Below are 11,588 nucleotides of genomic sequence, written 5' to 3'. Positions count from 1 at the left end.
AGGATTCCGGGTGGACAGGAGAAGCGCGGTGTTGACCCCGCAGGCGGGGACCTGCTCTCTAGGGTTGGGCTGTCCCCTTGCTTGGGTTTTGAGTGTCTCAATCTGAGATTCCAGGTGTGGGAACATTGTGCTGATATTTCCCAGCCTTCTTGGCCGTGAGCTTGGGAAAGATAGCCTGCAATTGTGGCCAAGCCTGGGCAAGTAGCGTCCCCCTGCTGACCCTCCCAGTCCTCAGGGCGGCTAAGTGTGTGGAGGGAGGGCGACTAAGCTTGTGGTTGAGGCAGATTGGGTGTTAGCTGAACAGGGCTGTGTGCTAGTTGAACAGACAGGAAGCTTTTTTTTTTTGGTCTTCATTTAGAATTGCCCATAGTTGGCTGTGTTAAGATCAAGTGAAGACCTGGTTGAACTTCAAAGGCTATGAGTGATGAAGCCTTCATACTGGGGCTTTAGGAGAGATGTAGGTTTGTTTTCACTGGGGTGTCCTAGTGGTGCCGGTAATGGAAAAGGGTTTGAATCTTTGTACCTGGAAATTGTGTTGATTTGCAGTATAGGTTGTGGATCACCACCTGCAGAGACTGACATTTTTGGATGGAGAAGCTCTTTCCCCGTGGTAGTAATCTGAGTACAGTATCTGTAATGAGATGTGAGATGTTTGTTTTACAGTTGTTCTGTTCCTGAATTCGGCAGGCTGTTGACGTCTGAGCTTTCCTTGTAATTTACTTGTTCTTTACAAGGGCATCATTTGGAAGAGGGAGTGTTATTGGATGCCCTCAGAGGCTAATATTTTTGCTATCTGCTAGGCTTGGTGATGTCATTGCTATTATGTTTGGCAGAATCAATCCTTGGACATTCTACTTAGCTTCCAGTGAAACTTACGGAATTGTATTACAAGTTCCTTTTATTGAATTAACTAGGATTAGAGTGTCTTGTGTAGAGAATATTTTTTGCAAACTGTGTTGCTACATGTTTAGTATTATGCACTTACTAAATATAATTACCACTTGCCTCTGATAGGTTGGTGAGAAGCAAATGAAATGAATATAGACTGGATAAAATCAAACCAGTGCACTGTGGAAATTAAATATGTTTTCCTTTATTTATCAGTAGGGGTGAAAAAAGAATATGTGCATTGGGGACAGCTAGGCTTAGGAATTAGGAATCAGGAACTCGAGATGTTAGATTTCCTCATGAAATACTGCCTCTGCATCCATAGGATTTTGATATGGAGGAGATTCTTAAAAGTTGTCAGCTTGTAACAACTAGTAATATTGTTTGGATACAGAATACGTGCTTGAGGGGTATGTGACAGTTTGTTGCAGTGTGACCAGATAAGTTAATAAACATGTAGACTAAACCTGTGCTCTTGGTCTTAGCAGCACTGTCTCTGCTTATTTGTATAGCCATATCATTGTACTTCATATAGAAGTTAAATATACTATCTCTTAGATTTTCTCTTACTCTGAAAATGTAATATCGAATACTTATCTACCTATTGGTAGTAATAAATTGAAATTGTATTAGAAAATATGGTGATGATTACATTTTATAGATACTCAGATGTAGGAAAAGAATTCAAGGTTACTGTTACCACCTGCTACCCCAGTCTATTCCTTGTAATAAGCAATTACTATCCAGCCTTCAATTTTTTTCATTTTATTTCATTTTATTTTTTTTTACTGGATCGAACTCAGGACCTTGTGACCCCAAGACAGGCAGTGGAACCAATGAGCTAAATCCCCGGCCCAGTTTTTTTCATTTTAAATTCACAAGGCATCAGAGTAATGTCACATGTAAATTTGTCACTGAATATTTGCTGAAAAGCATAAATGGTAGTTTTTAATCATTTGGTTTAATTCTGTGCTTTGAATCTCATTTTCTTTTCTGTTATATTGATGTTTTCCCAGACCACCCCTACAGTCCTAAGAGTAGAATTTTCAACAGGAAAAGGTCAAATACTGTGTTCCCATTACTTGTATTCTTTTTACACTATTGAATAAAAGATTTTAAGTACTTCATCTAAACAGTTAGAGAAATGTGATTGAGTGATTACTGAATCATAAAAGTTTCCATCACGAGAGGACAGATAGTCTGTGACTGATTGTCACCTTTTTTTTTTTCTTACTGTTGTTCTTGTTTATTAGGTTTCTTCAGCACGTTAAGACTCAGTAGTGCTATTCTGGAATAGGTCTGTCATATTCCTAACATATAAAGGATGGGTATGGCAGATTGTCATTTCATGGGTTAAGCCTTCCAGTAAAATATGCATCTTCAGTTGTAAATTGCTCTGCTGCTTCATTATAGTTGCTAGTAATATTAGAAGTAGTAAATTTGATTGCTTAAATTCACTAGGGTGGATTATCATTAACAGTAACTTGATATTAACAAATATGAACTGCAGGGGACTCAGTGAAAACATTGCAATTGCTATAATCTCTTTCCAAATAAAAATAGACAAAGACTTCACATTGATGTAAAAAGAATCCCAGCTCAAAAGGTCTTTGTGGTCAATAATAGTTACATATACATGGGTGTTAAAGTGGGCAGGACTAAACTTATTTACTTTAGGTCCTGGACACCTAGAATAGAGATGTGTATTTTCTGCCATTTTTGCTCTTGGTTTCTAATTACTGCTTTAATTTTGGGACTTTGGACAGATTGGTACTAACATTAAAGATACTTCATAGCTTGCTGTACTTGTCTTATTGAGGTGTGTCTAAAGATATCAAAATAGAAATAAGGTGCCACAGGGAATACAATAATAAAGCCAACATACATTTGGCACATTATATTTCTTTGACTTTTTCATAAAATGTACATTTTGGGGGAATCCTGTACAAAAAGGTAAATGTTTGGGTTTTTAAAGAGATGAAGATTGATTACATGTTATTAGAAAGAAAACATTGAATGGAAGCAATGGTGAAATTTATTTATTTATTATTTATTATTTATTTATTTATTTTCAGTACAGGGACCTTGTTGTGATGCAGGCATGGTGCCATTGAGCTAAATCCCTGGCCCTTAATTGCAAATATTTTTATCCTTATTTTTAAAAACTTTTGTTGAAGTCACTTCAGAATTTTTTCTGCTTGAAAAAAAATTTGACATGTCTGTTGCTAGAAATAATAAGGTTTGCCTATATATTTTGATTGAGATTAAAAAGAGAAAGAACACTGAAAGTTATTGGGCCATACTTCATAAATTAAATGAGAATCAGTTTAATTCTTTCATAGATGGCTTACTTTTGAACCAGCACTCTTTTATATTTGGGGATACAAATGAACAAAGATGAAAATCAACACCTTTTGGTACTTACATCTCAGGTTAGACCAAGAATAAATAAAAATAAATTGTATAACTATATGTGAAAACTATATGAGAAAAATTAAGTAGGAAATGGGCAGAAGGTAGGGCAGAAGTAGATGAATTGCAGGAAGACAGTTTTACAATTTTATGATTTTTAGGAACTTAGGTGGTTAAGAAGTGAAGGTCTCAGTCAGAAGATGACTGAAGTTCTAAAGGTGATGAAAGAGTGAGCTGTGAAGGTATTGGGGAAGAGCCACCTGGACAGAAGAAATAAATGCAAAAGTTCTGCGGCAGGGACTTCCATAATTTGCTAATATAAAGAAGCTAGGAATGAGTGAAGGGAAGAATAATAAGAAATGAGAGCAGTGAGGTGACAGGATGGAGAGATCAGATTATGAGTCTTGTGGGCCCTTGTAAATACTTTAATGTGAATGAAGTTTAACATAAATTTTTAAATGTTTATTCTAACCACGTATGAAAAATGAGCTGTTGAGGGGTTATGCATAGAAATGAGAGAGCAGATACAAGGTAATTACAGGAATTTACAGGAATCTTGACTAGAGAAGCAAGTGACTGGGATCAAGGTGAGATACGTTGGTGAGAAGTGGTTGGACTGTGAATGTATTTATATACATGTATTTTGAAAGCCTTGCCCCCAGAATTTTGAGAATGTAAAATATGAAAGAACCAGAAGTTATGAATAACTCCATGATTTTGCCCTGGACAACTAGAAGGATAAAATTGCCATTTACTAAGATGGGAAAGGCCATGGGAGGAGCAGCAGCTTTTGATATGAAGATTAACACTTCAGTTTTGGACATATTGAATTTGAGATTTTTTAAATTTAATTTTATTATTATTTTTTTTTTCCTGTTACTTGGGACTGGACCTGTGGACTTTTATATTGAGCTACATCCCAGCCTTTTTTTTTAATGCTTCATTTTGAGAAAGGGTCTCCATAAATTGCTCAGACCAAACTTGAGTTTGTGATCCTCTTGCCTTAGCTTCTCAGAATGCTGGGATTATAGGTATGCACTACTGAACAGGGAATATGTTTCTCTGCTGTTCAAGCCAAACTTACTGGTGGAAAACTTTTCCCCTATTCCCTCAACATGTCTGGGCTTCCTGACACTCACTCTCAAGCCTCTCAGGAATTTTCTTTGTTGTCAGTTTTATTACTTCTATCTCCCCACCAAATGTAAATAAGATGTGGCTCTGTGCATTGAGCTTGCTGTCTGTAACATCTGATACCAATGACTTTTCTGGACCCAAATGACTTGTACTCTATGTAACCAATGTAAAGTGCTTAACTCCTACAAGCCCGCCCTCCTCCCAAGAGTATAACCTGCCCTGTTCAACCCCAAAGTGGGGTCAGTCTCTTTGTGGAGAAATCCCAGACTGACCTGCTGGTGTTAAAAATAAAACTGTGCAGTTTGCCTCCAAAACTTCTACGTGCATCTTCCATTTTCCAGGACTACCTGTCTCTATGTTCTGACTGGCATTTTGCTGCTACTCTACTACACCTGGCAAAGTTGAGATATTTTATATATCTAAGTGGCACTGTCAGGTTTAGGGGATAGGCTCATTCTAAAGATTAATTTGGCAAAAGTCAACTTACTAATGGTATTTAAAGACATGACAACTGAAGGAGATAATCAAGAGAATGTGTAGATGCAGTATTACTGCTTAAGATTTAAGCCCTGAGGCACTCCAAGGTTTATACAACAGGAAGAGTCTTAGGAGACACAGCAGGAATTATTAGAAAAGTAAGAGGAAAATTCTGATTACAGTATATGGTGTCATTGAAAGTAGACAAAAAATGTTTTAGGGTAAGTGGTCATCTATGTCAAGTGCTATTGATAGGTCAAGTACTGAGAACCTTAAGGACTGATGGATTTAACAGTACAGGATATTATAAATATGTTAAAAATAACCCTGGGTTGACAGAGAGTCCAAAGGGTTTGTTTTGTTTTTTGAGACAAGGTCTTGCTATGTAATGCAGGCTGGCCTTGAACTCACTATGTGTCCCTGGCTGGCCTCAAACTTGAAGCCATCCTCGTTCCTCAGTCTTCCAAGTGCTGGGATTATAGGCCTGTGCCATGAAACTGCTCTCAAAAGCTTGATTGTAGAAAATTCAAGATTGATTGGGGGGACACAGTAAATAGGAACAAAAGTGGCACCATAGTTGGAGGCAATTTATGATGGAGAGGGATCTTTCCCTCTGGGAAAATGAGGTATTACATATTTGGATGCTGATGGATAAAGTTATATAGGGAAGAATGACTGGTTCAGAAGAAAGGGGAAAAATATCAGGAACAGTATCTTTGGGTAAAGAGGTAATTTTTAATGTGAGGGTTTTACTTGCTTTCGATTCATGCTTGAAGAGTTAGTTCATATGTGGTAAAAGAATCTATGAAAGTGTTAGGTATGCTGGCAAAAGTCTTGGGAAGGTCTTTATGGTTTGTTTTTCTTAAAGATATAGGAAACAGTTGACTAGCTGAGAGTAAGCTTGGAGAACTTGAACGAGGTTTGAGGAGAAAGAAGAAAGTAGGAAATAGTTGACTGTACCTCCAGATCAGGGTGTAGCTGAATGGAGTCCTCAGTGGCTTATTCCAGTTATGAGCAGGCTCCTTTGTGAATGGCTTTAGGAAAGTGCAGTTTGTTTTGTAGGACTCAAAGTTATGTAGTCATTCCATAGGTCATCTTTGGAGAATAGTCTGAAAATTCTTCTCTATCTTCTAGTTAAAAGCACTACCATATGGAAAATATCTTGCCCTGTTGTCTTGGATTTTTCTCCCTGGGGAGTTTTTCCCAAGTATGTTTCAAACAGTAAATAGACATATATTGAGTGCCTATTCTATGTATAAGGTCCTGTGCATATCCTGAGGGATGCAAAATAATCAGTTTTTGTTATTGCTGAGCCTGAATAATTTTATTTTACAAGGCTATTTTAAAATTGTGTACAGTGACGCCTGTAATCCCAGCACTTGGGAGGCTGAGGCAAGAGGATCACTGCGAGTTTGAGACCAGCCTGGGCTACATAGTGAGTTCCAGGTCAGTCTCAACTACATAGTGAGACCACCCTGTCTCAAAAAAACAAAAAAACAAAACCAATAAAATTGTGTCCAGTAAATTAAAATATTTTCTGCTCCATATTAGTTGCTGTCAGTTTCTTTGGCATAGTGGATCTAATTTTATTTACTTGATTTATATGTCTCCTTTTCTAAGCTCTAGTCTGAGGGCACTAAAAGTTTAGAGAGACCCATTATCAGTTTAAATATTAAAGCTATAACACTGCAGGTGCTGCAGAGATGCATGAAAAACTAATTGGCAGTTCAGACAGTAAGCAAAATCTGAATATTCCTAATTTACTTACAGCATTCTAGGCATTTTTAGTCAGTATTGCCTGGAAAGACTCCATTACTAGGGTCAATACTGCATTAAAGTACATTAATTTTGTTGAACATGCTATTAAACCTACTCTAGCCTTTTACAGAAGGCCATTGTTAATAATTGCTTTGTATAGAAATCTTTGAACACATATTGTAAAAACAGAAAACACTGGAAATTTTCTAGATCATTTGGAAAGGAAATTGTCTAGATACTGCTTGTCCGGAATATAACAGATGTTTACCAAAATTTGGGCATATCTGGATATAGACATAATTCTGAATATGATTTTGATTCCAGAAAGAGATCTTTTTATTATTTTGGTTTGCAGTATTATAATTTTCACCTTTCTAAATTTCCCCTTTTGAAATTAAAAAAATATTTTTGTCTTAATTTCTTCCACTTTTTCGATAGTAGGGCTTTTGGGACATTTCATGAATGCATTGTAGAGAAATAAATACTGCCTTTGTGTTTGCATGATTGAATTGTCCACAAACAGTGCTTGATCTTCACAGCCAAAGCTCATCTTGAAATGATGTATGTGGAACTGTTAGGAGAAAATAACTAGCTCGTTTCTTAATGATAGGCAAACTGGAAAACTTAGCTACTCGTTTACAAAAGGAAAGGAACTTGACAACAGAATTTATATAGTAAGATATCCTGTTTGGGTAATGAATAAAAGTTTTTGTGGAACAAGGCTTTTCAAATTTTTTATAAATTGTTTAAAGAATATTGATTTTGCTACATTTAATTCAGTTACCTGACTTTCTACTTTTGTTTTTAATAGTTATCAATTTCCAAGTCAAAAGATGAAGACCTCTAACTGTATAATAGGAGCAGCATTTGGAAAATGTTGTAATCTTTTATACTATTTTCCTTCATGTTCTCTTTCCAAGTTTCTGATGAAGAACAGTCAGTTGTGTATGTTCCAGGTATGACTTTCTATGTTAAAATTTGGGATGCTTCTTTACTTCTTAAGTGTTAGAAAACAAAACATTAGGACACCTTTGTAGGAGTAACTGGATACATAGCAGTCTGTCAAATCTAAAATTATTTTTTCTAAACAAATTAAAAAATTCAGATATTTGACCAGATTCTCAAGGTTGGAAATACTGGCTTCTTAGGAACTAGCTAGATTATGTTAGCTTTTAATGAACTTGTGGGGTACTTCATATATTAAGGGACAGAGATTCTTTTTAAAATGTTTTATATGAAAAATAGTCTAAATTTAACATTTCAAAAGAAAGTGTGAACACTTCTTGATATAGGTATATATAAGAAATTCTTCAAAATTGAGTAGTTGTTATTAGATGAATAGTAAAATGGAATCATTGAAAGCACCCTAATTAGATGGTATCTTTGATTCCCTCTAAGTTAAGGTATCTGTGACATGTTGTAATTATTTGGTTTTAGTGTGACTTACAAATGTTCATAGCACCTTTTAAAATATTTCAATTGAAGTTTTATAGTATTTATTTGAAGCATAATCTTTTCATGATGCATTATATATTAAGAGACCTTTAAAATGAAGTTTATAAAGGAAATCTTTCTCATCAGATTCCATAAAGTAGAGGGTACCAACAAGAGGTTGATGGATTCAGGGGTGGTTCAGAGAATAAGAAGATACAATTTTTTCGAAATCTTGTTTAATGAAAACCCATAGGAATTTCTACAGAAGGAAATATGAGATCAAGACACAAGTTGCCAAGTCCAAAAGCTGATGTCAAAGTTAAGACTTCCAGAGTGACTGATGCTTCAATCTCTATGGAGTCTTTAAAAGGTGCAGGAGATTCAGTAGATGAACAGGTCAGTAATTTTTAAAACTATTTTTTATTAGTCAGTCCTTTTTAGTGTTGACCAGTAAGCGTGAAAAAGCCCAAACAACATTAGGTGATCTACAAGCATTCATAAAAGGTAGAGACTTCTTTGATAATACTGAATATGAAAATAAAATGTCTAGATTTCTCAAAGGTTTAGCTCCATATCTCTCGCCTTAAGAAAATATTACCTTAATAGAGACTTCTTTGATAATACTGAATATGAAAATAAAATGTCTAGATTTCTCAAAGGTTTAGCTCCAAATATCTAGCCTTAAGAAAATGTATTACCTTAATATGTCTTGAAAGATTTACATTCTGATCTGTGTGGTATTAGTAAATCAGAGTAACAAGAATTTTCTTAAAATTAAGTGTCCTTTATGATTTCCGCTCTTGTGAAATTGTTGATGCTTACACCCTTTTATATAAGAATAATATTTTATTAAAATTAGCCTGTATTGGTTTTATTATCATAACCTTCACTTGGCAAATAATTTATTCTTATTTTTTATAGCCCAGTCATTGATTTCTCCCTTGTCTTTATAATACTATCAGTGTATTCTTGGTCATTAGTATATCACTTTTCAGATAAGTAGCTAGTTGGATCTTTTGTGTATATCTAGACTTCCATTTGATATTTTTCTTCTGTCCAAAGGACTTCTGACCTACTTATTTTAATTTTTATTTTCTCTCCTTAACTGAAGTTGAACACAGGATTTGCTGTCTGTTACCTGTGGGTCAATCCTTCTGTTGGTTGTTTTTTAAATAAAATTTGTTTGAATCCCAGTTATGCCCATTCTTTTAGGTATTGTTTATAGTCACTTTTGTGTTAACAATGACAGAGTTGCTGCAGAGACTATGCCAACAACCCAAAAACATTTACCATCAAATACTTGGCAGAAAGTTTCGCAATCCGTAATTCATATTCTTAAAAGACATTTCTAAGATCTAGTTTTTATTAATGATAATATTTAGTTCTCTACAAGATTTAGGTATGATTATGATATCAAGGTTCATCTATGTTTTATTATATATCATTACTTAATTCCTTTTTATGGCTGAATGCAGATTTTGTTTATCCATTCAGCAACTAATGCATGTGTGCATTGTTCTACTTTTTAGCTATTCAGAATACTCCTGCCATGAACATTCATAAACTCATTGGTGTTTGAAAATGTTTTTATTTCTCTTGGAATATTGCTAGAATTACTGAGTTGTGTGGTAATTATGTGTAAAGTTTTGAAAAATGCCAAACAGTTTTCCATAGTGGCTACTTTTCTATCAACAGTGTATACAGTTTCCAATTCTCCACATTTTCATCAGCATTTGTGTGTTTTTTTTTGTTTTTTTTAATTGTAGCCATCTTAGTGGGTATGAAGTGGTAGTCCATTGTGATTTTGATTTGCATTTTCCTAATGACTAAAGATGATGAACATCTTTCTGTGCACTTCTTGGTCATTTGTTTATCATTTTCAGACATGTATCTAGTTGCATCTTTTGTGTATGTCTAGACTTCCCTTTGACATTTTTCTTCTGCTGAAAGAACTTCCTTTAACATTGTTATAGTGCTAGTGCACAGGGAATGATATTTTTTTCAGCTTTTGTATGCCTACAATGTATTTTCCTTTCATTTTTGAAAAGTATTTTTTTCTGGTTATAGAATTCTGAGTTGATAATTGTATATCTTTGAACACTTAAATGATGTTGCTGGGCTTCCTGTCTTGCATTGTTTTTAAGAGGTCTACTGTCATCTTTATTTTTACTTTGTGTGTGTGTGTGTGTGTGTGTGTGTGTTTAAATTCTGCCTGCTTTTAGGATTTTCTCTCATTCATTTTGAGCAATTTGACTATTGTGTGCCTCGGAGTAGTTTTCTAAATAAATATCTCTTTTGGCTGTAGTTTGTTAAGCTTTTTGTTTGTAGTTTTAGTTATATTGGTAACTTTTTAATATTATTTCTTCAGAAATTTCTGTGTCTCCATCTTTTTGTTGATGACCCCAGTTACACAAATATTAGGTTGATTGAAGTTATCCAATAATTCTGAGATCCTCCGTTCATTATTTTGTTTATATTTTTATTTTTTTGTTCTTTATCTTTGTATTGTTATTGCTGTATCTCAAATTCATTAACCACATTCTTCTGTAGGGTCTAAACTGCCAGTGATTCCATTCAGTATATTTTTCATATGAAACAATGTAGATTTTATCTTTGTAAGTTCAGTTTGGGCCTTTTATTTTTATCTTCCATAATCCTACCTAACATGTTTGATCTTTCTTCTATCTTCTCAAATATATAGGACATAGTTATAATAACTTTTAATGTTTTTGTCTACTAAATTCTATCATCCAAGTCATTTAGATATACTTTTTGCTGAATATTTTCCTTCTAATTATGCATTGATTTTTCTTTTTTGCCTTCATAGTTCATTTTTTTTGTTGTTGTTGTTGTTTATCTGGGTACCAGCAGATAGTGAGTTTTACCTTTTTGTATTCTAGATATTCTTTTTTCTAAAGATAGTCCTGAGATTTGTTTTGGAACAGTGTCATTTGGAATTAGTCTGATTCTTTCCAGTCTTGATTTTAAGCTTTTAAACATGGTGCCAGGGCAATTTTAGATAGATGATCTTTGTAGCAAATGATGTACAGTATCTAGATCCTTGATTCATTAAGGTTTTCATACTAATGGTTATAACCACATTAGTTTTCTGTGAAGTAAACCCCAAGATGAATTAGAAGAGATTTTAAGGAAGGAAAAGCTTGCAGGTATGTTCAAACTGTGGGTCCACAAGCTACCTGCTCTCTTTTAAAAACTGTTACAATAACAAATATAGAGTAATACAGGAAATTTTGTTGCTTATATATGTTAACTATATTGTATATTTTATGTGGGTTCTAAGACAATTCCTCTTCAATTAGCAGGTCAGGAAAGCCAAAAGATTGGACACGTCTACAAGGATAAATGAGCAGATATAGTCAAAGAAAAACTTCAGATCTTCGGGTCTTGTACTTCTGAGAAAAGAAAAGAAGCAAGCTCAAATAGGAAGATCCTCAGACTTGAGATGTAGCGTGAGATAGTGTTTG

The 11,588-nt window shown here is 34.6% G+C and overlaps 1 protein-coding gene across 5 annotated transcripts in view; it reads left to right on the top strand.

The window, feature by feature from the left end:
- Nucleotides 1-2,607: 2,607 nt before the first annotated feature.
- The window catches only part of Kiaa1328 (KIAA1328 ortholog), a 266,616-nt gene continuing 257,635 nt past the window's right edge, over nucleotides 2,608-11,588 (top strand). For 2 of the 5 annotated variants that reach the window (XM_033757355.1, XM_033757354.1), the window contains exons 1-2: nucleotides 7,484-7,625; nucleotides 8,357-8,499. In XM_033757355.1, the coding sequence (XP_033613246.1) occupies nucleotides 7,574-7,625; nucleotides 8,357-8,499 (195 nt within the window). In that variant the 5' untranslated portion in view covers nucleotides 7,484-7,573. Of the gene's footprint in view, nucleotides 2,842-7,480; nucleotides 7,626-8,356; nucleotides 8,500-11,588 lie in introns of those variants that run through there. The other 3 variants (XR_004514763.1, XM_033757356.1, XM_033757357.1) reach the window with 2 other exon arrangements.

Source organism: Fukomys damarensis, unplaced genomic scaffold (assembly GCF_012274545.1).
Source record: "Fukomys damarensis isolate Sample0158 unplaced genomic scaffold, DMR_v1.0_HiC HiC_scaffold_30, whole genome shotgun sequence".
Taxonomy (NCBI): domain Eukaryota; kingdom Metazoa; phylum Chordata; class Mammalia; order Rodentia; family Bathyergidae; genus Fukomys; species Fukomys damarensis.
The sequence above is the reverse complement of the archived record's forward strand: the minus strand, read 5'-3'. Positions and strand labels throughout refer to the sequence as shown.